The sequence below is a fragment of the Dendroctonus ponderosae genome, unplaced genomic scaffold, assembly GCF_020466585.1.
Source record: "Dendroctonus ponderosae isolate FM_Combo_2020 unplaced genomic scaffold, Dpon_F_20191213v2 Dpon_F_20191213_1, whole genome shotgun sequence".
In the NCBI taxonomy this organism is placed as follows: domain Eukaryota; kingdom Metazoa; phylum Arthropoda; class Insecta; order Coleoptera; family Curculionidae; genus Dendroctonus; species Dendroctonus ponderosae.
Genome location: NW_026017110.1, coordinates 61024925 through 61051572, shown reverse-complemented (window position 1 = coordinate 61051572; position 26648 = coordinate 61024925). Strand labels below are relative to the sequence as shown.

The 26648-nt window shown below is 34.9% G+C and overlaps 4 protein-coding genes across 14 annotated transcripts; 2 read left to right on the top strand and 2 right to left on the bottom strand.

Moving 5' to 3' along the window:
- Positions 1 to 1396: 1396 nt before the first annotated feature.
- Positions 1397 to 14598, top strand: LOC109541013. 5 transcript variants are annotated; one of them, XM_048660957.1, is made up of 6 exons: positions 1397 to 1610; positions 7363 to 7661; positions 9500 to 10106; positions 13177 to 13262; positions 13325 to 13464; positions 14366 to 14598. In XM_048660957.1, exons 2-6 carry the CDS (start codon positions 7637 to 7639, stop codon positions 14444 to 14446), a joined length of 939 nt encoding a protein of 312 aa, XP_048516914.1. In that variant the 5' UTR covers positions 1397 to 1610; positions 7363 to 7636; the 3' UTR covers positions 14447 to 14598. The 5 variants fall into 5 exon arrangements, with proteins under 5 accessions (XP_048516914.1, XP_019765210.1, XP_019765206.1 ...); XM_019909651.2 differs by lacking the exon at positions 14366 to 14598 and adding an exon at positions 13524 to 13678 and having other exon boundaries at positions 1401 to 1610; XM_019909647.2 differs by lacking the exon at positions 14366 to 14598 and having other exon boundaries at positions 1409 to 1610; positions 13325 to 14334.
- A 38-nt stretch (positions 14599 to 14636) lies between these two features.
- LOC109541016 (kinesin-like protein KIF3A) lies at positions 14637 to 18236 on the bottom strand. The gene is made up of 8 exons (XM_019909659.2): positions 18084 to 18236; positions 17779 to 18020; positions 17189 to 17716; positions 16619 to 16813; positions 16366 to 16566; positions 16238 to 16311; positions 15764 to 16181; positions 14637 to 15711 (listed from the first exon to the last, which is right to left on the bottom strand). Exons 2-8 carry the CDS (start codon positions 18010 to 18012, stop codon positions 15481 to 15483), a joined length of 1881 nt encoding a protein of 626 aa, XP_019765218.1. The 5' UTR covers positions 18013 to 18020; positions 18084 to 18236; the 3' UTR covers positions 14637 to 15480.
- Positions 18237 to 18483: 247 nt separating this feature from the next.
- On the top strand, positions 18484 to 25816 carry LOC109541014 (protein phosphatase 1 regulatory subunit 37). 5 transcript variants are annotated; one of them, XM_019909655.2, is made up of 11 exons: positions 18484 to 18638; positions 19015 to 19078; positions 19133 to 19291; positions 19406 to 19687; positions 21044 to 21256; positions 21313 to 21825; positions 22105 to 22397; positions 22463 to 22651; positions 22709 to 22828; positions 22895 to 23083; positions 23138 to 25816. In XM_019909655.2, the coding sequence occupies exons 3-11, from the start codon at positions 19171 to 19173 to the stop codon at positions 23402 to 23404; spliced, it is 2187 nt and encodes a 728-aa protein (XP_019765214.1). In that variant the 5' UTR covers positions 18484 to 18638; positions 19015 to 19078; positions 19133 to 19170; the 3' UTR covers positions 23405 to 25816. The 5 variants fall into 5 exon arrangements, with proteins under 5 accessions (XP_019765214.1, XP_019765212.1, XP_019765215.1 ...); XM_019909653.2 differs by having other exon boundaries at positions 18485 to 18638; positions 19022 to 19078; positions 19355 to 19687; XM_019909656.2 differs by having other exon boundaries at positions 18485 to 18638; positions 19481 to 19687.
- On the bottom strand, positions 25806 to 26544 carry LOC109541017. 3 transcript variants are annotated; one of them, XM_048660973.1, is made up of 3 exons: positions 26336 to 26544; positions 26152 to 26282; positions 25806 to 26102 (listed from the first exon to the last, which is right to left on the bottom strand). In XM_048660973.1, the coding sequence occupies exons 1-3, from the start codon at positions 26466 to 26468 to the stop codon at positions 25905 to 25907; spliced, it is 462 nt and encodes a 153-aa protein (XP_048516930.1). In that variant the 5' UTR covers positions 26469 to 26544; the 3' UTR covers positions 25806 to 25904. The 3 variants fall into 3 exon arrangements, with proteins under 3 accessions (XP_048516930.1, XP_048516934.1, XP_048516938.1); XM_048660977.1 differs by having other exon boundaries at positions 26155 to 26282; XM_048660981.1 differs by having other exon boundaries at positions 26194 to 26282.
- Positions 26545 to 26648: the final 104 nt, after the last annotated feature.

Below are 26648 nucleotides of genomic sequence, written 5' to 3'. Positions count from 1 at the left end.
AAATCTAAAACTTCTTGAATTCAAGCATTTTTTGAGAAAACTGCCAACATTTCCCCATTCATGGTTCACTTTCTAAAAAGGCCATTTAGTTCTCTTTGAAAACGAGTGTCCTTGCTCATTTTGCTTCCGAGAAACATGCAAAGCGGGACGGAAAACATAAAATTTTGCAATAATCTTACGCCACCCTTGCACAAAACGACGATAATTTTTCTAATTTCATAGAAAACAGAAGACTGTATTTTTTCTACATACCCCCCCCCCCCTGAATTTAAAGCTTGATCCGCCCCTGGCCAGGGTTTTGAATTCGAGAAAACCCCCCTTTCCAGGGAGTTGCTAAAGCAAGAGCATCTGATTGCAGTGGCTCTTAAGCTACTTTTTTTTATCAAAATCTTCCAAAATAAAGTTTTTCTTGTTAAATCTTATCTGTTATCGTGAAAACAGGCTCTAAAGTTTGGATAATGATGCTGAAATACTAATTTTCACAATGTCGTCGTTGGGTCCCGTTTCCTTCGGATTTTGTTACCCTAGAGAGAAGAATAACAGCTGCCACACAGAAAAATTGAAAAGTCGAAAAGCGCTCTCACTTTTAAGTCCTCACTAACTTCACTTTAGCAGGAAAAAATTGAAAAGTCTCGCCATTTAACTATTGCTAAAATCAGTTTTGAGAAAATGAATGAAAAAGAATTGTCCTAAAATTGGTCAGATTGGTCCCATTTTTACTTATCTTAGAACGTATACTCAGAAGAAATGTAAAATAAACTGCACATAAGTGAATGTCCACGGCGCAAATAACCAATTTTCGTAGCTCATGAAGAACTTGAAAGATCTAATTCACGTCGGCAAGGTTGGTTTTGGATTGGCGGAAAAGGGCAGATAGGCCAGAAACTCGAAGAAAAGATCACATCGCAACGTCTACTTTTCATCCTTTGGGCGTATGAAGATCGAACCCTTATAATCCGTCGAGAGGAGATAGATTATTATTCTAAGTCAATAAAATCTATTGAGGAATTTAGTGCAAATATATGAAACTAATTGCCTACTTCATTTCTTTTATAATAAAAGGCGCTAGATGACTAGCAAAGAATATTTACGCAACCCTCCTACACACCCAATGGTCTTCAGCAGTTGGCAGCAGTTGGGGATGAAATTGCTGTTATAGCACAATGAAGAAATTTAAATATAAAAATTGCACACAAAAAACGCTCCAATTGAATCGCAGGCAAGTTTGAGTTTGGATTTGACTGATCGAAGACCGTTTGCGGGTAAACGAAGCGCGCGGATAGGCCAGAAACTCGAAGAAGAGATGCAAGGTCTGTTTTTTCGCCTTTCTTCGGTTGAAGATCGAATACTTATGGCCTCTGGTGAAGAATTATAAAGTCCGGCATCGCTGTGCACAATGCGCAAGGAGCGGTAAACTGCCGTTACAAAAATGTGGATGTGAATTCATTTTCAGTTAAGTAAGAGTAGGTGTATATACTTGCGCGATCGCCTGGTCTGTTATATGGCTCGTTATCGTATACTACATGTTTTTAAAGTTTTCTAAAGAACAATATCATATCGAGGAATCTGTGACTGAAAGTTCAACTGTGGGCTAGTGTTAGATTTTCATGGTTAGTGAGATTAATTTTTAATTAGTGCCTCAGCCACGTATCAGATCACCTAAAGAGATTCTGAAGAAACCTGGAATATTACCAGAGGGTTTCCGGATGTTCACTGATTCGACCACTGGTTTTCCAGATGCAAGTTGGAGTCAATGTGGGAAATTTGAAATCCCACATTCCTAACATACTTCTTAAGAATATTTAAATTTTACCGCCTAATTAACAGAATCTATTTACCAATTTTTTAAATTTTTCATGGAAAAAAATATGTTTTTGACAACTTGCCGACCATTTTTGCCTTGCATATTGCTAACGATAAATTCAATTTTTTTTTTAATTTCCAATATTTAAACGGCTTTTATGATTTTTTTTATTGGGAAAGCAGCAGTCCAATTACCGGCGAATGGCTAATTAGACTTGTAAATACGAGGTGCAATTTTATAATTGAGATATATAGCGTATCTTCTTCAGTACACTATTAACAACAGCATGAAATATTCATCTACTGTATTGTAGACGACTACCAAAGTTCCTCTTAGAAATCACATAAAACCGTCGTTAATAACTTAAGCCTCTAAAGTCTTAAAAAGACGATAGCTGGTAGTACATATGTAAGAATTCTACCTGTTCTCCGTGGATTTTTTCCACGCCCTTCCTGATAATACATATTTACTGCTTTCGGGTGTTATATAGGTATGTAGATATCTTCCACAGAACTTTTAAAGACCATTAGTGAACATGAGCCATCGGAGTTGATTTCATTTTCAATCGAGGATAATAATGAATTATTGCTTTTACTAATTTTATCTTCAACATTGCGGAAACTAAGCCATAAATTCATTAGAAAAATCTGTTGTCACGCATTTTTATTAGTTATTTATCACAATATCCATATTGGTTATTTGTCACATGAATTAATCAATAATAATGAGTGGCTGGTATAAAGTAATTCCAATCTTCCATAATAAATTGATAAGCGCGAAGATGCGTCTTTTTAATTTTCTTAAACCGTTACCCATACGAAGCTTGGTTCTTGTTTAATTTAAACCTGTAGATAAAATGTCTAAGCATATTAATTATTATTAAATTCTTGTTGACGCTGTAAAGAATACCATGCATATCTAAGTAAATAAATTCTCTTATTGACAGCTCCCCAAGTAAAAAAGAACGGAATATGCAATAAACTGTGTTATTAGATTAAGGAACAGGTGAATATATTACATTAACTTAATATAAAATTGCTTTTTACAAGGTTGTCAGCAGTTGTTTTTGCTTATGGTTTTATGTAAATTGGAAAATGTTTTGTAATCGTTCTATAATGGACGTATTATCAAACGTTTATCCATATATAAGTAATTATATGTGTATTTTCAAAATAATCAGCCGGTCGAACACACATACCATGGCTTAATCAATTTGTTCCATTGAGCTTTTAAAATAAATCCGGAAAGCAGTCTTCAGGCTTTAATAAAAGTGAAACCGTGAAGCAGGATTTTTCATTCGCGTACAAGTCACGACATGTGGAAGATAAAAGGTTACATGCATGCAAGGCAATTTGGAAAATAAAAATATTTAAACTTGCCGCACTAAATCATATTTCATTTGAGTTCATATAATTAATGATCAATAACTGACAACCTTTTAAAGCCAAACCATATACAGGGTGGCATTTTCAAAACGAACAATCGCCCATAAAATTTGAAGCAAAAAATATATTAAAAAAACACTCGCAAAACAATTCCTAATCATTTTTTATACATACCAAAAATCGCGTAGGAGTGTGTTTCATATATATTTTGCTCCAGGACTTAATTTCTGGCGCATAAAAACCATATACAAGCTGGCATTTTGAAAACGAACAATGGACTCAGTCTCAAAGCGAAAATATATTTAAAAACACTTCTTTGGGCAAAACAAATATTCAAAATAGCTTGGGAGTGTTTTAATATATATTTTGCGTAAAAGTTTTATTGGAAAAAGCATACGAGATATTTGAAATTTATTGCTGATATAATTTACAAGCAACCGATATTATACAATATCGTTGAATTCGATCTAGGAAAGAAACCCGGCAAACGACTGTTTTAACGATCTTTTGTTTCCGGTTATATATTCATTCACCTGCCCTTTTCTGTTTAATTGGGGTTGATGAAACACCTGACGTCTCAATAATGCGGCGATATTTTTACTTTGAACATTTTTACATCAACCGAAATTGTAAAAATCGACTTTAAATCGGCTAATCCGATTCACCTTCCTTAATTGCACTTATCTTTTAATTAATCAGTCCCGTGAATGAAAACTCATAATTAAAATGGGGCTTTATCTCAACTCTAATTCTTAGCTGGAAATTAACGGAGATAACATTTACGTATGGATATTCTCTCGATATATTAATTAATATTAAATGCTTGCAATTCCTTTAGCTTTTATGTTCGCATTTATTGAATGAAATAGTGGCATAAATTCAACGGCTTACGATTATTAGAGTGAATCCAAACACCTGATATTTCTTTCATTTTTACATCTACTGCCCTAAAAACAGATACAGTTACGACTTATTCCAATATTTTGACCGTAATTATATTGCAACTGCGATTATCTAGTTAGAAGCTTTCTCTTCTGACCAAAAACTGTGTTTCTGCTATTTGTTCTTCACTTACCTATGGAACAGTTAAGGAGTAAAGTGATTCTGCTAAATTCAATTACAGTTCCTTAAAAAATCTCTTCTCTCGTTCAAACAGGTTTTGATTTAATTAATTATGATTCGTTATGCTTTACTTACCTTCGGTGTTTTATAAGGAAAATGCCTTTTTAGTTTTTGCGCATCACTGCTGCTACATCACTTTCACATTATTAGGAAAATTTATGCAAGATGATGCACAACTACAAATAAATAAGATACAGGCTGGAAATTGGCTATTTTCAAGTTGGTGAAAATACCCGATCATTTTCCGGGAAGATTCCTAAGCATCGCTAGTTTTCCTTATAAAGCTCAGGGTTTTGCGTTTTTTTGAACAAAGCTAGACCCAAAAATGTGTTTTTAGTGAGTTTGTCTATTTCACATATGTGATAAAACTGGTATATATTGTATGGCAACAAGTGTGGTTTAGGCTTTAATGGGGCGGATGTGCGATCAAAAACGCTCGAAAATGTTCGATATTTGTGGATCCGAAGGGTCTAACGTATTTTTCAGTGAGCTTGTTGCATTCCGCGCTTCTTTGTGACGAAAATGTTGCTTGGTTGGGGCGTTTGAAGGAGCTTGCCTTGCGATTTTGCCAACCAAAAATCATCTTGCAGCAGTGGCGGCGCTAAGGGTAGGCGAAACCAAAATTTGTCTCACCCAACCAATTTTTTTAAAAATAAATTTTTAAGTACTTAGTATTAAGAAATTCTTTTCTTATCTAAATATGGGTACTTTCCTGCTAGGGCAAGAGTCAAAGATTTTCATATAGAGGAAAAAGAAGTCATTGATTTGGCTCTATCGCTACATGAACTTTCAAGACAGCCGGTTTTAGCAAGTTTTCCTCAAAAACAGTATGGTTGTGATCTTCGTAGTTTTTTTTCGAAGTCCAGTTATTATATCATGCATCCTTGGATTAAGTACAGCATTCTCAAAGATGCTGTATTCCGTTTTCCCTAGAAGATTTTTCTTCAAACAAGGTGGAACCAGCAGTTTAAGTTTGGTTACTGAAGGCTACAAGAACTGGAAAAGGCTTCAGAAGCAAAAGCTGAGTTTAAAAATGTGATTTAGTACATTTAATCCATTTTTTAACTTAGAACGTTTATTTCTTTAGCTAACCATTACCAATTTGATATAGTTTAAATTGAAAACGAGACAAAGTCATTGCCAGATACCACTAAGAGGTATGAAGTCACAAATAATCTTAAAATAAACACTTTAACAGATCTCATGCCTCTTCTAATGTTCTGCGTGAATAACTATTTTATTATTGAATTATTTCACTACCTTATTAATGTTTTATTCAATGCTTATAATGTTTTTGATTAATTTAAATATTTTAAATCTACTTTCGTTCCGTAAAAGGAATTATTCAATTCAAAAAATAGATTTGTTTATAACAGTTTTGTATACAGTGTTGTAGCGAATTTCATTCAGCATTTGTTTCCAACATAATAACGCTTTGAAAAAAATGTTCATAGTTGTGAAATATATTTTTGTAACATTTATTTCGTTATTCTACAAAAGTAGATAAAGTCTCGTATAATATTTGTATTGTAAATTCATATTAGGGCACTCAAGGTATTGTCAAACTCTGTTAGCTCCTTGTTTGACAAAACATGTCGTTATAAATGCTTACTCAAATAAATGTTGGCAACGCTTGTATGTTAAATAAAAATAACTGAAAAATAGTTTACATAATATTCGGTCAAAGAAGAAAACAAAATATTTTGTAAAACAGATATTATATATCCAACTCTTACAATTAAAAGTATAAATATCTCCTGCCCTTCTTGAAGAATTTTCCGCCGGCTTTCGCCCAAGCGGAAAATCAAGCTGGCTTGTGTGTTTTTAGTTGAATTCATAGCTTTCGATCTGGGAAGCGTCTCTATCTTCATAGCTGTTGCTTTGCTGCTGTTTGCTGTTGCATACAAATTTCAAATTTATTATATCATTATTTTACTACTACTATGACATTAAATAATCGACTAAATTTATTCAACTTATAGTTGCCACATTTTTCGGTCAAATGACTGCAAAAAGAGGCTTTTTTCGAGTGCAGCTGGAAATGGGCCGCTATGCCGCGGTATCGTTTGTATCAGCACTATCAAAGATTTCGCAGAAAATGTTTCTATCTAGTATCAACATCAAATGTCCGATGTTTCCATTTCAGGATCTAACATCGATGTTTTATCGATGTCCCAAATTTCCACCATCGATGGTAAAAATATTTGCGAAATATCGATGTTTTTCGCCCATCCATATACAGAGTGTTGCAGTTGTCAGTTTTTCAAAATGCTCGGTTATTGCTTGGTGATGAGCGAGAATTCTAGAAAGAATTGACTAAAACTGGACTAAGCGATTTGGTTAACATTGTAAAACTAACCCAAACATGGCTCGCATAAGCAATCGGTGTGTTATAATGACTTTCCAAGTGAACAGACCGACCGAACTAGACAATTAAGAGAAGTTTAATGAATTTTTTTGTTAAAATCCGCTGTTTGCGGTATTGATAGTTTTTCGGATCACATCCACTGAACCCTGACAATACAGTTAAATAGGAGGAAGTTGGCAATCAGAAAGTAATGCAACGTCTATTGTAGTAGGCCATATTAAAACAAATATTGCCCTCAAATGAGAGAAACTACATTAGATTTTTAAATCGCATGTGTAGGCTTTACAAATCAAGCATAGCCTTTTCATGAACGTGTCATTACCTACTGGTTATTTGCGTCTTAAAGGGACGTTAAACCTTGACTTTTGTGCTAGATCCATTATTCTTTGAAATAAAGGCTGCGATTGTACTTTCTATATAGAGCGTTCCAAATAAAGTGTGCACTAGGGCTAACGTATTTTCTATTATAGTAATACATATTAAGTTAAGCAAGAATAAACACCACCTGTATATATTTCGATACAACGATGCGATGTCAAATTCCGGTTAACAAATTTCGTATTCCATAGCCGTTGAAGGGGCTTTTGCAGTATTTTACTATTTCGGAGAAACCTTGCATTTTTTAATATTACAAAAAACTAAAACAATGCAGCAAAAAAATGACAATCGTTGTTTGTTTGCAGATATTGCCATAGTTAGCAATCAATGATGATAGCAGAAAATATGTTAAATGATCCCTTCAAGACAAATCATTAAGCACCCCAAAAATGGTAAAACAATCCTTAAGTGTTCGCTTCTATCCTTGCTATGGATCAGCACGAGGCCAATTCCAAGCACAACCAGCGCAACAATGAAGAAAGAACATGTGGAAAATACAGATGAGTGATCTTCATCACTGCCTTAAATCGATTTCGAGACATTGTAACGGACAAATGAAAGACAAACGTAAAAGACAAAATGTTGAAGCATATCACAAACGGAGGTAAGGCTGTTCTTAGGATAAATGGTTTTGGATTCTAACTACGTTATATTAGGTACACCTAACTGTGTAATTGAAAATTTTCAGACTTTTGCTTGCAACTTGAGATAATCCACATACAATCTTCAATTACCTTTTTGTGTTAGCGCTATTTATTTTCCCATTAATATTTAATTTACATATCATGTGGCTAAGCAGTAGGTTCCACGTATTTAGGCGCCTATACCCATTACGGTTCAGAACGTATTTTCACTATTGAATGGAGTTGGCCTTCGGTGTGATTTAAAAATATCTTCTAATTCAGTGTTAAAAATTACGCGGATATTTTGACACACCAGATTAATTTATTCCAAATTTTAGTTGATTTGATGTCCTTCTCGCGTTGTTTTCCTGCATGTCTGGCCTTTAATTTACCTAGTAAGATATTTCGCAAGAAGGAATTATTATACAGGGTGTCCCGTGAGCACGTGATCGAAAGGATCCTGCGATTTTCTTTGGATCAAAAGAAGACGATCTGACCTAACTTTTATTAACAAAAAAATGTCTGGCTCCTCTGCTATTGATGGTCAATCAAACTTATCTTTTTTTAAGTATCGGGAGAATGGTACGATGTATTTTGGTAAAACTCGGTGTGAATTTGTTCTTATGTAAGACTCATTTTTTGATGAAACAATCGAGTTCAGCCGTATTGGACAAGTGGTGAATTTTTGAGTGTCGTGGTACAAAGACTACCAGAACTTTTTATTTGGTGGATGGAATCAATTGAATTTTTTTGGTTGACGCACTAATCATTTATTCACAATTTTGTGCTGTGTTTTGTGCACAGCAAGAAGTGCTATTTGTTATTTTGTGCAATTTGTCTTCCCAATTTTTGACCATGTCGGTCACTTCTTCATTAGAAAAGGTCATTCGAGACGAATTTGTGAGATTGATTGACAATTAATTTATGCCTCGTATCACGATATTTGCAGTTAATGTTTAACATTGTTAAGTGGCAAGAAAACAGAAGCTGAAAGCAAGAAAAGAAGCTGAAAGCTACAAGATTTTACAAACAGCACAAAATTGTGAATAAATGAGTTGTTTTCATCCACCAAATAAAAAAGTCTTATAGTTTTTGTACCACGACGCTCAATAATTCACCACTTGTCCAAAACGGATCAGCTCAATTGTTTCATCAAAATATGAGTCTTACATAAGAACAGATTCACAGCGAGTTTCATCAAAATACATCGGACCATTCTCCCGATATTTCAAAACAGATGATTTTTTTGAAGACCTTCAGTAGCCAGAGTAGAGGAGCCAGACATTTTTTGTTAATAAAAGTTAGGTCTTATTTTGATCCAAAGAATATCGCAGTCCCCTTTTGATCATGAGCTTACGGACACCCTGTATATGTATGTATATGGAAAGCAACATGGTAATTTAGTGTAATACTGAATACTTGATGGCTACTGTGGAATGTTAAATTGTTTATGATACTGATGTATCATCTGGTCATCTTCATTATGTTTTCCCGGTTTTTAGGCCGTCGTGTGTTTCCATCCAGAAATTATTTTCCTCAATGACCCAAAACCCGGAAAAACTCATCAGTTTCAAAAAATGGCCGCCAAAGCCTTTCACTTTTGATAAATGATGTCTTTCTCAAAACGCGTAAACATGGACAATCGAGTGAGTGAAAACGGGATATCCTGCCCTTGAACGGAATTTATTCGTAATATTTCAAGAGAACGCTGGCTGACACCTTCAGATGTAGCCGCTTGAAGGTCCATCTTCCCACTTGAAACAATTTAGCAAAAATAATGCTAGAATTTGAATTTTTTTCCAAATATAATTTGTTTCAGGTATCGCAAGCCGAGGCTCCCGTCCAGATAGTTCAATAATAATGGAACCTAGAGACCCACAGCCTCATAGGTTCCGTTCTCCCAACGCAAACAGTTCCAGAATATCGGCACAACATTATTCGCTGAATGCGTCTCAGCTGTCCCAGCTTCACAACTGTACTCCGAATTTGGACAATTCCAAGCACTCAATCTACAGTAACAGTGCGGTACTAACTCCAGCTAACAAAGTGTTGAATGGAGGCCTCAATATCTCAAGAATCCGAAACCAAAGTACCGTCAATAAATTCATAGCCAAGTCCAAGGAAGTGGGTGTTAAGGAAATGTTAGTGAGTCTGGGACTATTGTGCTTGGTCAGTCTTCTTCTAGCGCTGTTGTCGTTAATTTTTTTACTGAAAATTTCGCCGGTTACGGCCAACGATATACGAGAACTTTTACGTGCAGAACAGCTTACAGTGATCACAGCGGAAGAATACGTGGTGGTTTACGAAGTTACTCTAGCTTTGTGTGCTTTAACATTGTCTTTGAATCTGTGTTGCCTTTTGGTGTGCGCCATTCAGTTCCTGTTTGCCGTTAAACTTGTCAAGAGTCCCCATGGGGGAAACGACAGGTAAGCTACTTTTAATTAATCGTTTTTACTACCCTATTAACGAAGCTGTCGATTTCCCAGGTTTTTATAATGCGTTTCCTGTTACGTGACGAATTGCTATAAGTTATGGAAATATTTTCCAGGCTAAAAATACATCCATGGGAAAAATTCAATGTCTGCACTCTTAAGTGTTCTTGTGGCGTTGCTCTTAAAACTTCTTGAAATCGGATCCCATTTGTAAACCGAGTGAGGCCTATAAAGTTGCGCTTTGTGTATTGATACTTTCGTCTGGTTTCTATCAGTTACAAAGTTACGTTACGACGCCGTTATAATGTTGAACGTAAAGAGAATTATAATTAGTCTCCTTTGACTATTCGCCAGATTGTTTCTACATTTTCAACAATTGCGTAGTCATGGGAATTTCTCACGCCAGACGAATTTACTAAGCATTTGCACCTGCTAATTGCCTGGACATTTTTATCTTCATTCGCCGTTTAGTTTTATTGCCTTTAAAACTCGGTCAAAGTGATTTTCAAATCAGAAAAACCATCTTTACGACGAGATCTTATTTGTAACGTTTCTTTACCTTTTTCTATCATCATCTCCTCGGTTCTAGTTACAGGTACTCATGGCACTCATAAAGTAATACTAATCGCCGCTCATTTTATAGCCCTCAGCAGTAATCTTAATTTGCTGATATTTTTACCGTTATAATGCAACTGTTTTATGACGATATCGAGGTCCATATGCAGTAGAATGTTATTAGCATGCATAATGAAGATATCGAAAATTTTACGCTCAAATCGCCCCTTTTTTCTAAAATCCTGATATTCAATATGCAACAAAGTAATTAATCATGCCAACAAGCTGTTCCATTTATCATTCACTACTAAGTATTCCTTTTGCTGGCAGATATGGAGCTGGTGAGTTAACTACCGGATGGCTAAAACGCCTTCTGAATCAATCATCTGCTTATTCGTTTAAGGAAAAATTCAAATTTGCTGCTAAATCATCGCTCTCTCTGTAAAGTCCACGCCATAAATTGACCAAAAAAACATTTGGTTACTCAAGATTTGCCTGGAATTGTCTTCTCTAGGAATAGAAATTAGTCATCAATTTACAAATATTCAAGGTTTTGTTTGTTGAATTAAATACCCGAATTAAAGAATGAGGTCGTATTTTCGGGTACTTAAAAATCTTCGGATGCTACCATTAAAAGTTCATTAATTCAAAATGTGTGGCAAGTGTTGACATTATAAAAGACCCATTAGGTTCGACTAAATATGCCTTCTTAAAACAAGCAAGTAGTTCTTGGATGACAAAAAACGAAATCACCCTGTATGTATGACTCGAAACACGCACATGACGAAGATGTGGGTTTCAAAATCATTTGAAAACCAGAACAGAAATAACGAATGTGATCATTCGAAACCTTCCTACGTGCCATACATGTACACATCTAGAATATCATGATAAAAGAAGCCCTTTAAAATACACCACAGTTACAATGTGGCATTAAAAACGTCCTTGCTAACGATCGGACCCAGACGCTAGACACTAAAGAACGGACATAATAATTTACTATTAATCATGATTTTTTTTTCACACTTAGAACTCATCGATTTATTTTCGAACCCCTAGAACATTAACATGTGCGTCATGTAGATACTCAAAGATTTATCGCACCAGACCAGTTTTGCAGAAAAATCTACAAACACTGTATAGTAAGCTTAGTAGTATTGGCTGTCAATTATTGCATAATTACATGCAATATAAATCTATCAAAATGATAAATGTGATGTAATAACCTGCATAAGAGGCGAATTTTTACTATTTATGGACGTTCATAAACTAAACCTGTCGGTTGTTCGGACTGGTCAACTAGCAAGTGGGAATAATTTCTATGTATTTATTATCAAATTATTCTATCTGGGTCGAATTATATTCAGAAGAACCAAGTGTGCTTCTGAACTTTATTCACAACTAATTCAAGATTTGATTAAAACTACCTCATTAATAAAAGATCCACTGAGCGTTATGAAATAATAATAATAATTCCTTCTCATTATTCACTCACGTCTAATCGCGCAATCGTAGTTAATGGAGTTTAGATGATTGTTTATAACGCGAAAACGAATATATGAAGAACATTATAAAACTAATAAGCACAAAACACACACATGCACATTTCTCGGTTTGCAGGCACTCACAAGGCTGAAACATGCTGTAAACAAATAATCCCAATATATCGTGGGAATACGTAAAATACATGGCATAAATGTAAACAAAAGTCCAAAACGGGCAAGCAAAGATGTGTTTAAACAAATAATAACGAGATATACGAGGACTTTGCTTTTCATTCGATCTTGTGTTTATTGTTCGTTGGTGTTCAAAAATAGGCTGCAACGCGCTTTGACCATTTGGAGTCTCATTATCAATGGAAAAATTAAAGTTTACTATATTTTGCTTTAACTAAAATCACCAACCACCCTGTATATAACGCAACGTGAAATTTAAATAAATTATCAATAATTGCTCTGTAAGCATTTTACGACACTGAGACGAGGATTTATGTGAGCGATAAAATATATAGAGCCCGAATTAATTCTCGTATATCAATAAAATTGATGATGGTTTAAAGAAAACTTAACAGATTAACAGGCCACTTTAGCATTAACATTTTTCCTCCAAAATACTCTCGACAATAAACATTTAATTTAATCAGCAAACGCGAATAGTTACAAATGAACAATTATCGGCAAGATAAAACACAGCACTCCCACGATTTAAGTACTCCCTACAGCACCCATTACGATTGTGAGTACCATAAGCGCTGGAAGCTACATTCTTACGTTGAAAGGCTTTAGTATTAAAATGCAATTTAGTTTAATTTAAGAGCACCATTGAAGCAGAAGCGTATCGCCTTTAGTAATCAACTTAATGAATATGGAATAATTACAAATTGGCTTTATAAAAACAGTAATTTCGGTGAACAGACAAGTCAGTTTGCTTAACTTGCCGTGTAGGGATGAGGAATTGTTGATGTTTAGACACCAGACAATACTTTCAATTTGCTATTCTTCTGTTTCAGGACAAATAAGTACCTTCAAAAGTCGTCAGTCAGTCGAGTCTGTGCAGTTGGAGGATTTTTCATTTCCATTCCAGTATTTCTCACAGGTAGGTAAATTGAAATTTTCGATCTCAGAATGAAGCCGGCAGTAATCAATATACTTTTTTAGGAATAATACTGTACACCTTTATTCAATTCCATTCAACTCCAGCGATTGTGACTAGTGTCTTCATAGGACTAGGGATCATATTTTGCGGATGTGCTATGGTACATAACGTATTTATATGGCAAAGAGAAAAGACGAACGCGGTAAGAGAACTAGCTTTGCAGCAGGACACGACTCAGCAACATCATAATTCCTTCCACAGTATTACATCTCAGCCCTATCAAACGAATTTGAATCAATCGCACGTCAGCGCATTCAATCATAGCTTTGGACATCCATTAGCTAGTATACATAGTAACGGGCCATATATTATTAGACCATCTACCACTACTCCTCCTAACGGGGAAAGTCTTAACATTAGCAAACATCCCAGGGAGGCTAGTGGTAGCGTTAGCCCTGGAATGCCAGCTAATACTATCGATATTAGTAGTGTCGCGACCACGAATAGTCCTCACGAATTATCAACTTTAGTATAACACTCGGTCTTTCAATTTACCGTTGCGAAGCTCAACATACAACACAAAAAACGTTTTCGTCTATTCAAAAATACCGAAATACCGTGCTTTCGCTTAACAAGTCAATAGCACTTTTATATTGCGATAGGTTCTCCCGGATAATTTCAATCATCCATTACGTGTTCCTGTGAAATTGTACTAATGTGAATTTTAGTCATATATAGGGTTGCAGCATACCTTGAAACATGCCACGGCACCAATGGTTGGTACATTGTATTAAAACGACTGCATGGTTACTTCTTGCCATAAAACTACGAAAATCTGTTCTGGAGTGTGAAGGCCGCTTGATAAACTGGGTGCATTTAAAATCAAGCGTCCCCAAAAATTCTCATTCAATCTTGAACTTTTCATTCCAATTGTGATTTCATTATACTGACTTTCACACCCTTAAATGCACTTAGTGATCAAGTACCTTCATCAAACAGTTGTATATAACATGTATAAAATTAAAATATATATTTATTGTAAAATGTTATTTCTATATTTTTAATTTATTTAAAAATAAAAATGTATATATTTACATTTTCAGGTATTTTCAAGCAAACTGTCATATTTTGAAATACACACGAAAACCAGGTATTGCCGGCAAATTCGTATAAAATGGGGTTGAGAAAATCAAAGAGAATAGTACAAACTTTAATATATACATACATAACAGGTTCCGATGTTAGTTACTATATAAGTATGTCCCTGTATCTTATATTTTAGCTCTTGCCCGCCTCAAGTCGAGGAAAAATATATTTTAATAAAAAGTTGGAATGACAGTGTGTTTTAATTAGACTGGAAATAATACAACCAAATAATCACACACATTTATTTATAACTTCAATATGTAACATAAGTAATACCAAGTATATATTCGAGATAATACAAAAAATATACATAAACCAAACACAAACGTTGCGAAAGAATCTTCCTTAATAAATCAATAAACTTCCATGAGTGAAGTACTAAAAAACAACTTAATTAATGAATGTTAATGGATAATTTTAAAACGTATTGATTGATGATAAAATCAAAATTAGTGTGCAGCAGGTCCTTTGTGGCAGAATTAATGTTCATGAAACTGTATTTCTAGTTGAGGACATCGTAAAATAAAGCATTAACTGAAGTTTATCAGAATTATGCAAAGTAGTTAAACGTCGTGGAAATATCTTGCACTCATTAAAACTGGTGGAATTCAGAAAACTGTAAACGCGCCATTTACCAGTCAGTACACATAAGAACGATACATTCTTAGGATGTTCACTTACGACTCTTCCCTTTCTGTTAAATAATAAATACCCTATCATTACTAGCAATTATATAAATTGCCCTGAAAATGACTAGATTTGTTAATAATACTGCTATTCAAATATATATTTTTTTAAATCATGCCTAATATATTGGTAACATATTTTTAACAAATTGAACTACGATAAATAAACGAAGCAACAAAAACATTACTTGTTCAATTTAAAGCTCTATCAGTAAGTAGTTAAATCCTCATATAATTTAAGAACCATACTACAAAGACTAGAAATGGTTTGTGTTTCGGTGGTGAATAAATTTAGCAACTTTGATCAGTCTGTTTAAACAAAACAAGAAAACGTAAAGTGTGGAAACATCATTGCACAAAGCTGGAAAGCAGCATCAGATCAAGCATTATCGGGTGGGCTTTGGCACGGCTGAATAAGCTTTCAATAGAGACCTTTTACTTGTTACCTTTTTCTTCTCAGGATACTTATGATAAACTTGCTTCATCTCAAAACTAATTAATGCCTCATCTTCGGTAACTGTTTGGCGCTTTCTCATGTTGTTCCCGGTATATGCAACTCCTTGCAGCTGGTATTCTTGCGTATCATTATTGAACGTGCAATAGTTTTGAATAAGTTTCTAAAAAATAGGTGACGTTATTTCAAAATACTGAAACTATACGCCTGCAGACCTTGTATTCTAGTGGAATGTAGTAGTCAATCATTAGGCCGGATAATTGCATTTCTCTAATCAAAAGACGGTTATTGTCATTAAGCGCTTCCATTTCTCTTTGGTATTCATGCTCTTTGTCAGCGTATTCATCTTTGGCTTCCTTAATTCTTTGCTGCATCATGCCAATTTTTCTTGTTAGATCCATATCTTCCTCTTGCAAAGACGAATATTTTTCTTCAATATCAATTTTTTCCTCTGTCATCCTATTGAATTGTTCCTCAAGAGCTTGGTGGCTTTTATCAAGGTTTTCTAGTTCTTCTCCTGAAGTCATAAGGAGGAATTCTTGTTGCTGAGCCTTTTCAAGAAGGTTTTCTCCTCCACATATAATTTTCTTTGAAATTATTGCCATTCTCTCTTCCAGCTCACGTTTTTCGCCCCTATGTGCAATACAATTAGCAAACAATAACTTACTTTCTACTAATTTAGTTCTTACTCAATTCTTAGCATTTCCGCTTCCGCTTTCTTAATTTTTTCAATATCGGCGTCAGTTTTATTTTTCTTTTTTTGCTAAAATATATTGCAAGCTTATAAGCAATTCAACATATTTTAAAAAATCCTTACAGCTTTGGGTTGGTCGGACACCATTGTTAAAAGAGACAACTTCTGCTGAAGTTCAGCTATTTCATTCTCAAATCTTTCAATCAAGCCACCTTCTTCCAAATTGACTTTAGCAAAGTTTCGAATAAACTTGGCCTTATGCGAATAACGTAAAGTACTGTAGGTTTCTTCATAATCCGACTCCGCTGGCCCAATCATTGATATCTATCGAAAATACTATTCTGTTTGAATGAAAGATTGAATAATGTCGATTTACCATAGTGGTTTTGGAGTTTCCTCCCAATGAATCTTGAAGTAAGCGTGTGAGTTTGGAATTTCTGTAAGGAACAAAACTTTTGTTTTCAACAAGAGCTTGAATCACATTTCCTAAGGTGAGAAGGGATTGATTGATGCTACCAGATTCCCTTAATCCTATTCCGGATACGCCTGTTTTATTAACTCTTTCAGAACCCTAAAGTTCAAGGAATAAATTTTTTGCTTTTTGCAGTAAAGTGTGTTGCGATTTGTGATAGGTAATCGAGGAATTTCCATTGGGGCCGAAAAATTTCGACAACTGGAATTATCGTGATTAAAGCGGAAATTTACTCTGGAGCCAACTAAATTAAGCTACTCTTATCAAGGGGACCGTCAAGAGTGCCAGGACGCTGATGAATGGATGAATACTGAGAATGAGGTTGATGAACGGTGATCAACATTTTTGTATAACAGCGAAAATGGTGGCTGTTTTGCTGTAAAGCTTGATTATGAATTATGTAATACTGCAAAAAAGCCTCGAATTTTCAGGGAAATTTTCCGAAAACTACCCATCACAAGTTCCGATACTCACAGCCAAATCTACCAAATTAAGTTTTCCCACGGTAGTTTGATTTTTATCTCTGTGTCTCGTTTCCACTACAATAGTGAAAACGGCATGTGATCTTGAGCTGACATTATTCATCATCGTGGATCTGGTGATTCTATTTTTATTTCCACGTTCCATGAGTTGGGAAATGGAATCAACCGAGTCAACAGTGAATCCAGTTAAATCCTTTACGTATATGCCAATATCAGTTCTTTCCTTAATCTGTAGTTTTTTGTTTGGATCAGCACCCAACAGATCCCTCACTTCCTCATTATAAATTTCCAAATACATCACTTTAACGATAAAGGATCTATCCTCACTGGAATTAGCTATTTGAGCGAAAATATGAGTAAAGGTGTTGGGGATGATGCCTCGACTCTCCGGAATAGCGTAATTTCCGGTCATGGTAAAGGTTTTGCCTGTGCCAGTTTGGCCATAGGCAAAAATGGTTCCATTGTACCCATCAAATACCTGCTCCACTAGAGGGGCAGCAGCAAGACGATACACATCAAGCTACAAATGGGCGTTTTTATGTAAATTGGTAAAAAGTGAAAAACTGTGTCATTTTCGCTGACCTGAGTGGCAAGGGGCGAAAATATGTAATCTAATTGAAAATATTTCTTATCAGTATCTTTTCCAGAGCATTTCTCCTTGGGCTTTTGTAGCATGACCACATGATCTCTGTAATCACAGACCAGAGTGGCTTTACTGCCCTCTTTAACTTCACGTTCATTGAAAGGCCGAACTCTCAAGAAAACCTTCACGTTACTAACATTTCGCTGAACAGGTTGTTGCTGTTGATCGCCCATTGTTAGGCCTAAATTATAATATTTTTTTAAACAATAGTTTAATTATCATGCAAATCGTAGGCACTACTTACTGTAATGAGTAGCAAATAAGGCACTGCTATGGTAGGACTTTTGGAAATTAGCTGAAACTAAACAATAACTTTCATTGACAAACTAGTCACAACACAGTCCACAGTTATATCTATAAGTTATAGACAATGTCACATTGACAACTAAGTATGAGATCACTCACTAATGCGGTTGCTAGGTAACGTTTAAGGTTGTATTCACATTGGCCAGGCTCTAACGTACGGGATAAAGACAAGGTCAGGAGAGGGGACTGTATATGTTTGATAATGAAGAGCCCAGTGGGTTATCGCGCTTTATTCACAGGCGATTTAATGGCGTTTGCGAAATAAAATGTACACGTAATAAATTAAAAAATAATGTTTTTCTGTGGTTTGTTTCAAATTTAGCTCGCGACGGACGCCAACGAAAATTCGAAGATATTGCAAACAGGCCTTTAGAGCCTCTAAAAAAATAGGCAACCAGTGTTATCATAAGATAGAGTTGTTTGTGCAAAAAGTTTGTTCCATTAACGGGGCGATGTAAGTCTTGGTGGTTGAAGCGGTAGATTGAGGATTATTGTAAGTTATTGTTAACAGTATTTGCTGAAACTTAAATTATAAATTGTCATAGCTGAAATTGAGGCTATAAAATAATAATGGATGTCAGCTATTTACAGTTATCTGTAATGGTTGGGATTATTTACGAAATTTTTTTTATGTAATTCCAGCTATTTAATTTATTATAACCTGTAAGTTTAAGCTGGGGAACATGTAACATTTTAATGCGGTATTTTACTATCTAGTGTTGCATTTAGAGGCATTCCACAGTGGTTTCACATAGACGAAATCGGTTAAAAACAAGCAGTCAACTCTATGTTGGCTATTTTTGACATTCACAAAAATTATTGCAAAAAAAACGTGAATTATTAGTAAAATTTAACTTATGGTGTTGAAGTTCGCAGGCATAGAGGTTGGTGGGATCGGCTTGTAAATTTGGTGTAGAATGATGCGGAAAAGATGTAAGGGCATGTGTTAAACCTAACTGAATAGGGCATAGAGTTTTGTAATTTTAGGTCATAATAGAAAGAAGAAAGTAGCACTCCAGCATTAAATGATGGATTTGGACCCATGTGTGGATGAAAATTACACACCTTTTCTGATAGACAGTGGCACAGAAAGCCCCTTAGACACTGAACATTCCGAAGAATCTACTGTTTGTGACATTAAAATTAGTAAGTCACATTGAATTTCATATAAACCAATAATTGGCTGGCAAGCAACCCCTTCTACTCCAGATATTTCAAAACCTAAAACCAAAGCAGCAAAACTTTCAACTTCGTTAATAGATAAGTCATTTTCTATCGATGAAGATGAACTATGCACCCCTATGGAACCCACTCAAGTTGGCATATTCAATTTAGCACCATCTGCTTCACCAAATAGTGCTACCCCAGAAGAGACAACCTCAGAAGAGGATGATGGAATTGAAGATAGTATACATATTGACATGGACAAAGCCTGTCTGGAAGCACAAGAACAACTCTCTGAGCATATTGTCAAGGACGAAGAAGAGCTGAGTCGTGCCGATGAGCTGGAAGCAGATAAGGGACAACTGGTGACCATAGAAGGTAAGTGCAAATAATCAATAGTTGCAGGTTCACACTAGAAACGGTCTATGCAATTAATGAATATAAAACCATACAAGTCAGGAGGGGTTTTACATGAATTTGTTGATGAAAGGGGGGGTTAATATGATGCCAGGCTAATTCACCGAAGGGCTCACCACAATGTCGCTCGGTGCTTCAATTAGGACTGGAATACGTGCATTCATTTTAAATGCTTAAAATCTGAACATGAAATGAATCCTCCGAGAGCAATGTAGGTCCTTTTATCAAACTAAAGACGATTTTTGTGTCGATTATCTGTACGCAAATGCTCAAGTCAACTTGAAGAATTATTTTCACTACAACGGTTATTTCTACCCTCACTATCAAGCTCTCATCAGCTGGGTTTAGCCTGAAAATAACGCTCCCAAAACCTATTTTACATGGTGTAAAATACATGGGCGAAAAAAGGGCAGGTTTTGCGAGCGTTAACTTCAGGTTAAACCTAGCTGATGAGAGGTGCCTGAGATTAACTTCGATCAATCTGCATTGCCCATGTATTTTAGCTGGTAAATTGACACATTCTTCTGTCAAAACAGACGAACATGTTCTAGTGTTGAGCAAAAAAATTTTATTAGGAAATTATCGTAGACGATATCGGTCCACTGCTTCTTTAAATGTGCTCTTTTGCTTTACATAATTTCTAGCGCTAGTTGTGTCTTGATATACGGATAGATTTAAAGACAATGGGTCTCATGAATAAAACGTGGTAAATGCTTTTACTTAAAATTATTAAAGCAAAACCTTAGAAGTATGTATACGTGGGATAATAGTTGTTTTGTAAACGGTTACAAAAGGCGCGTGAAAAGTGTAGCATTTCTTTGGTGAGGAAATTTAGATACGAGATGGTGCATTATCACCGATCCAGAGAAGAAAAGTGTTTTTGCTACATATCGCTCATCCGGATTACCAAAACAGCAAATATCTGGATCAAATTTCCATATTCCAATGAGGAAATAAACATGTCACCTGATCGTTCTCTACGCTCGTCGTGCTTTCTTTCTCGAGGCCTCAACGCGTTACTTCTTCCGCACTCACATTATGATTACTACAATGTATGTATTTTATTATCAACCAGACATCTTATCAAAATAGTCTGGTCGATACTTCTTAAAAAGTGTAGCAAGCGGTCTCAATAACGGAACATTGACTACGAAGGAAAAGCAAACCATTATTCATTCTACTTCCTTTTGCTTCAAATATTTGCTTTTGGTTTTACTTTGTGCGTCGAGCAAATGCTCCATTTCTATTCATAAGACCCATTGTTTGGCCAAAAATATAAATCTACAGATAAAAAAAAATTCATTATCAATTCCATAGAGACTAGTGAGCTCGACGATGAAAACGACAGTTCGGAAAGAGAAACAATTAGCTTATCAAATACTCCACGAAATTCCATATTAAGAAAGCGTTCTTGCTTTGAGCTATCAGCCGAAGGAGATAATTGCCCTGCAACTCGACATGTATGTTTTCCCAGTGATGAGCGTAAGCTCTTTAGTTACAAGGAACCCGAAGATTATATGTGGATTATTGGTAAACTCTAATCTGTAACATTGAACGCAGCCCTGTTTGATTGTAGTCATTTCTAGATGAGTTCATTTCCGCCGAGCAAATTTTACAAATTTACCAAGAATCATGTAAAAAACACAAAACTATAGAACTAGACACAATAAAATCTCAACTGCAGGAGATTAAAAATAACATGAACCATTCAGCTACTTTAAAATTGTCATCTATAAAAATAACTCGAGAAGTAACAGAGACCTTTGAAGATCTACTAAAAGTGACCAACTTTCATACTTTGATCCTTCAAGAATGCCAATTTACATCCCAAACCATGACCGAGTTTTTAAACAGCTTGCAATATTACAACTCTGTGTGTCATTTCGAAATTGCGATGAATTTTGAAGACGAAGATACTTGGAAGTCTTTCTGCAGCGCCTGTAGTCACATTATGGTTCTTCAATCTTTGTCTTTTAAAGGAATGATTATTAGTGAACCCTACATGAGGCAATTAATAACGGCTGTTCGAAATAATGAACACATTTCTACGCTGAAATTTGATAATTGCGTGCTGGTCAAACTACCAACATTCTATTTAGGTAAGCAAACTTATGTATTTCACGGTGTTAGTAAGTACAAATTTCGAGATGTGTTAATCTCAGGCACCCTCAGGACCTATTTCGAGCCTGTTAACTATTAGATCTCGAAACTAAATATATTTACATCGGCGTAACATCAGATTAGCCCATTTCGAAATCTGCACTTGCTTAATCACGAGCTCATGACGACTCTGTTGATGCCGAAAGCTTTTATATGAAATTATTATATATATTGTATATATATAATAGATATATATTATAAATATTGTCCTATTTCAGTGGAAGCTCTTATGACAAGTTATACCATAAGAGAACTGTACTTACCATCTACGGGTCTATATACTAAAGAAGCGGATACCTTACAAAGGTTTCTTGTAAATAATATACATTTAAAAGTATTAGATATTAGTAATAATAATTTGGGCGATCGAGGGCTTGAAGTTCTTGCCAAAGGGCTATGCAATCAAGCAAGTGAATGTAATCCGAACACCGAAGGCATCGGTTTATCGGTACTGATTATTTTTAACAATCAGATAACCGAGAAAAGTGGAGTAGTGATCAAAAATATTATTGTAAGTCAACGCCTAAAGTTTTACTCTACTGGCAATATTTCTAAGTGCATTTTCTGGGCTTTTAGGTCGAGTGCAAAAATTTGCACACTTTAAATATAGGCTTTAATAACTTAACCGATGATGTCTTATATCATATAAGTGACGGATTGCCATATACTCAATGTCTCGAAGGCCTTGGGCTTCAATGCACCCTCCTAACGTGCAAAGGCATTTCAGCCCTTTCCAAAGCTATTCCAAATAATACATCGCTTCAGGTATGCGAACAAAATCTCGTAAATAAGATCTGAATACATATTTTTTTTAAACTGCAGAAAATCAACTTAAAGGGCAACAAGGCAATCCAAATCCTGGGCATAGAAACATTGTGCACCGCTTTAACAAACTCGAAAATCACCAAAATAGAAATTGACGATAACAATCGGTCTTGCAATGTAAGTGTTCCAAAGTACGGATTATAATTCATTTAGATATCTCTCAAACCAATTTTGGCTTTTAAGGATCCTGAAGCTTATTCTCAGCTGGTTAAAAAGCTACAAGCAATTTGCACCGTTAACAAAAACTATGTAGATGATAGCAGTGATGATGAGGAAAAGGAGGTGCTGAATATTTCTCAAAAGATATCACGAAAGGTGTCTTTGAGCTGCGAACCGAGATACGGACCACCAGATGTCACAAGGACATTTCAGGTAATTTTCCCATATTACTTCATAACTAGTTTCCATCTCCTTATTGTCTGTTAGATCGGTTCACCTTTGCCGTCTCCTGCGTCAAGTCCGGCACCAAGGAGTCGTTTTCAGATAGTCAAAGTTCCTGAAAATGGCAAAGCTGAACCGCCTACTCCCATTCATCTGACTAAATCTAGATTCAAAGTAACAAAAGTATCACCAAGCCCTGAGGAAGACTTGCACTTAGGGCGGTTCGCAAATATTAGAAGCAGTGTTTCATCTAATGATAGTATGGATTCATTGGCAGCGCTTCATTTAGATAGCGATAGTGAGTGCGATTAGCTTTTACTCTCGTATTGATGAAATATATGTTTCAAAATTTGAAACTCTTTTTTGAAGAGTTAAACAGTACTAGGATGGACAAGAGCAATAATTTATCAGTTTTTTGACGTCATTGCTTGAACATTTAAGGCTTTGAGGACGTGGTTAGTTCGGATTTCTTCTTGATGTTTGCCTAACACGTGTAGCGGTAGCTTTAGAAGTGATTGCTTGATCCGATGCTTTTCTGTTGCTACAGCTCTTATTTACATATGGGGTGCGGCGTATTTATAAATCGGATCATGTGGCCTGCATTGTTATTGTTGTGCTGTTTAGGTCTGTTCCTAGTGCCATTATTTCTTATTACCTATTGATATATGTAGTTATATTATGGCGCCGATTGGCATCTGGGCGTGAACTTTCAAGCAGTCACCTCTGAAGAAGTCGGGAAGTTCCATTTAACGATCACTTTTGAATATATAAAGTGTTATACACTTTCCGAATTGAATGTCGCTACTTATTCTAAACGAATGCATTGTTTATGCCTGGGACTGCTTCGAACAAAACCGGACAGTTAATATTCATCAAGGGATTTTTATGAACTGCCTAAACGACCCCAGTTAAATTTAGTGATTATTGCTTGGAAACAGCAAATATACTTCGTACCTAATTCGTATAGTACCTAGGAGGCAGGAGCAACTTTCTCTAGATTCTTACTGTTTAAGTATAAACTTAAATGTTATTTTTGTCTAAGGTAGTTGTATGTAACAATAAGCAGTTTATATGCATTTAATCAGTCTTAGTGTAGTAATGTTGTACCCGTAACAGGGTACCCATAGTGCTAAACAAAATCTGTTTATTAATGCAAGAAGTATAGTGAATCAATTAATGAACCGTATTGTTAAGCGTACATACAATTTATCTTTTTGTGGATATACATATATAAAGCACCTTCAGTTATTGAAAAGCCGCCGATCAAGTTCTTTCTGTAACACATGTATACTTGCAAAAAGTGAATTTAATGGTATGGACCAATTGACTGAAGGCAAAATCATAAGAAAAAAGTCAATTATGTCAGTCTACATGCAAAGAATTCTCTATTTTATCTTATTCAGCTATCGCTTGCCAACACGTACTGTGTTTTCAAAATTATCTCGTATGGCTTTGTCTTTAGTTAAATGATCCACTCCGATAACTAATCAACAACTGCAAAGAATCGTTTGCCATATTAACCCATTCTAAAAAGTAGTTCATAAAAACCCTTACCAGTCTCAGTCTTTAAATTTCGTATTTTTTGATTCTGTGATACATCTTATTGATGATTTTTCCTTAGAATTTATTTGTTTCCAAGTACAATAATTTTGTGATGTTACAGACAACTGTTAGGTTGACATGTTGCAAAAGCGCCCTTATTTATAATAACTTCTGTATATTACTTTTAAGCAATTCATTCTTATCGGTCTTATTATATTAAACTGTTTATATTATTTCATTGCAGCAAAAAAGTAACTAGACAATAAGCTTATGTCCAGTTTTATTATTATTACTTACTATTTTGACTACATGCGTAAGGAAAATATTTTTATATATTAAAATTTAGAATCCTGTCAAACATAAGGGTGAATTACCAACAAACCTCAATGTAAGTGGGTGTTTTTATTTTGAATTTGAAATAAGCCGAATATCACTCGTCACATTTTTTTATAAGTGTTTCACCATCAAGTGAAATAATTATTTTAAAATAAGTGTGGAATTGGTACACAGGAAAGTGTATGCTGGATTATACAGGTACTTAAATTAGTTACAATTTATTAACAAACTTTTCTTTTTAACTTAGCGGAAACGAGTTCTAATCTGCGGTATTGGAAAGATAAAATATATCTTGTGTTAGGTGATAGTATAAAGTCCAAAAACTTAATTTGTAGTGATATTTTGTGGTGTTTAAATAAAATTAGCTAGAGTGTAGGCCTGTACATAAAGTTTTTTCTACAAATTATATATGTTATATATGTTATTACTAAAAACGAATAAAAAATTGAGAATTCAATTACTTGATTGCAAACGTCGAGCCAGCAGACAGTGAATTAATCTGTACATTGTATATCTGAAAATTGATATATGCGAAATAGTGATTATATTAAATCTATTTTTATATATTAATGATTAATATTTGGGGTTAAGATTAGAATAGATAACAATAGAATTTTTTGGTACAAAGCTAATTGTATTTTTTCCTACCTAACCAAAATATTTCTTTCAGTTTTCTCGCATGCACCCGTTTCGCTAATTTTGTTACTTAGTTTTTTTATTATTTATATTCTTGTGTATGTGATAAAATGGATGTGATACTGTATGATACCGTCTAGGAGTATTTTAAAATTAACCACATATTGTAGATTCACTGTGTCTATAATAAAAATGTATGTTTCTTCTAGATTTTTAACGCTTTATTTTCCTATGTTTTTTTTGTACTAGTAATATATTTGATTAAGAAGCATCGCAACACTACTTCAAGTAAGTAGGGTCACGAGTAAGGCTTAGCAGTTAAATTACCAAAAATCTGAACGTAAAATTTGAACCCTTTGCCATATGTGGTTTGCACATTGAATTCCACGTAATTGTGGCCTATTCCTCCAGATACATAGCTGGGATACGCAGACACTTCTGGATCCTCATCGGATATATTAACACAAGCTATAGAAACGGGACCATCTACATTTATCTAGAAAAGTGTGTCGTTTTTTTATGTAATAAAGATAATTTATACATACTACTATATTTGATGATAGTATACTTTGACCATCGTTATTTACTACTATATTTTCCTGGTGAAGTATCGGATACTTTTTTGTGCATCTGCCAATAAATAAATTATGAGGTTTACTAACTTCCTTCACAATAACTGAAATCAGATGAAACTAATTTTCCGTTTTAGGTGGATTTAATGCATATTACTTTTTCCGGTGAATGCTGTCACATTCCGTGTGGTTATCACTGTGGAATTTTTATCGTAAATATCTTCAACAATCTGCGCAAATGAGTAGCCAAGCAAAAGAAAAACTGAGAGCACTTTTAATAAGTTACCCATTTTGAGAGCTGGTTTCGATAGTCAATAGCGCCTTTTTGTGCAACTGACTCGCCTCGAACAATCAAGAGTATTCTACAGCGCTTTAAAGTGGTACAGAGCAAGGGTTATCTTCATGTAATTCATTGAGGGCTATTAATCACTGTAGTGGCATTATGATATTAATGGGCATTAGTAGCACTC

Excerpts from the sequence above, each read along its gene's own strand:
- LOC109541013 (XM_019909647.2), top strand. The coding sequence starts at position 7,637 with ATGTTGAAGCATATCACAAACGGAG. Across the intron at positions 7,662-9,499 it reads GAAGCATATCACAAACGGAG|GTATCGCAAGCCGAGGCTCC; the intron begins GTAAGGCTGTTC and ends AATTTGTTTCAG. Across the intron at positions 10,107-13,176 it reads CCCCATGGGGGAAACGACAG|GACAAATAAGTACCTTCAAA; the intron begins GTAAGCTACTTT and ends CTTCTGTTTCAG.
- LOC109541016 (XM_019909659.2), bottom strand. The coding sequence starts at position 18,012 with ATGGGCGATCAACAGCAACAACCTGTTCAGCGAAATGTTAGTAACGTG. Across the intron at positions 16,567-16,618 it reads GAAACTCCAAAACCACTATG|ATATCAATGATTGGGCCAGC; the intron begins GTAAATCGACAT and ends TATTTTCGATAG. Across the intron at positions 16,312-16,365 it reads TGTCCGACCAACCCAAAGCT|CAAAAAAAGAAAAATAAAAC; the intron begins GTAAGGATTTTT and ends AATATATTTTAG.
- LOC109541014 (XM_019909653.2), top strand. The coding sequence starts at position 19,171 with ATGATGGATTTGGACCCATGTGTGGATGAAAATTACACACCTTTTCTG. Across the intron at positions 19,292-19,354 it reads TGTTTGTGACATTAAAATTA|ATATTTCAAAACCTAAAACC; the intron begins GTAAGTCACATT and ends CTTCTACTCCAG. Across the intron at positions 22,829-22,894 it reads ATAACAATCGGTCTTGCAAT|GATCCTGAAGCTTATTCTCA; the intron begins GTAAGTGTTCCA and ends TTGGCTTTTAAG.
- LOC109541017 (XM_048660973.1), bottom strand. The coding sequence starts at position 26,468 with ATGGGTAACTTATTAAAAGTGCTCTCAGTTTTTCTTTTGCTTGGCTAC. Across the intron at positions 26,283-26,335 it reads GACAGCATTCACCGGAAAAA|TTATTGTGAAGGAAGTTAGT; the intron begins GTAATATGCATT and ends ATCTGATTTCAG. Across the intron at positions 26,103-26,151 it reads TACTATCATCAAATATAGTA|ATAAATGTAGATGGTCCCGT; the intron begins GTATGTATAAAT and ends ACACTTTTCTAG.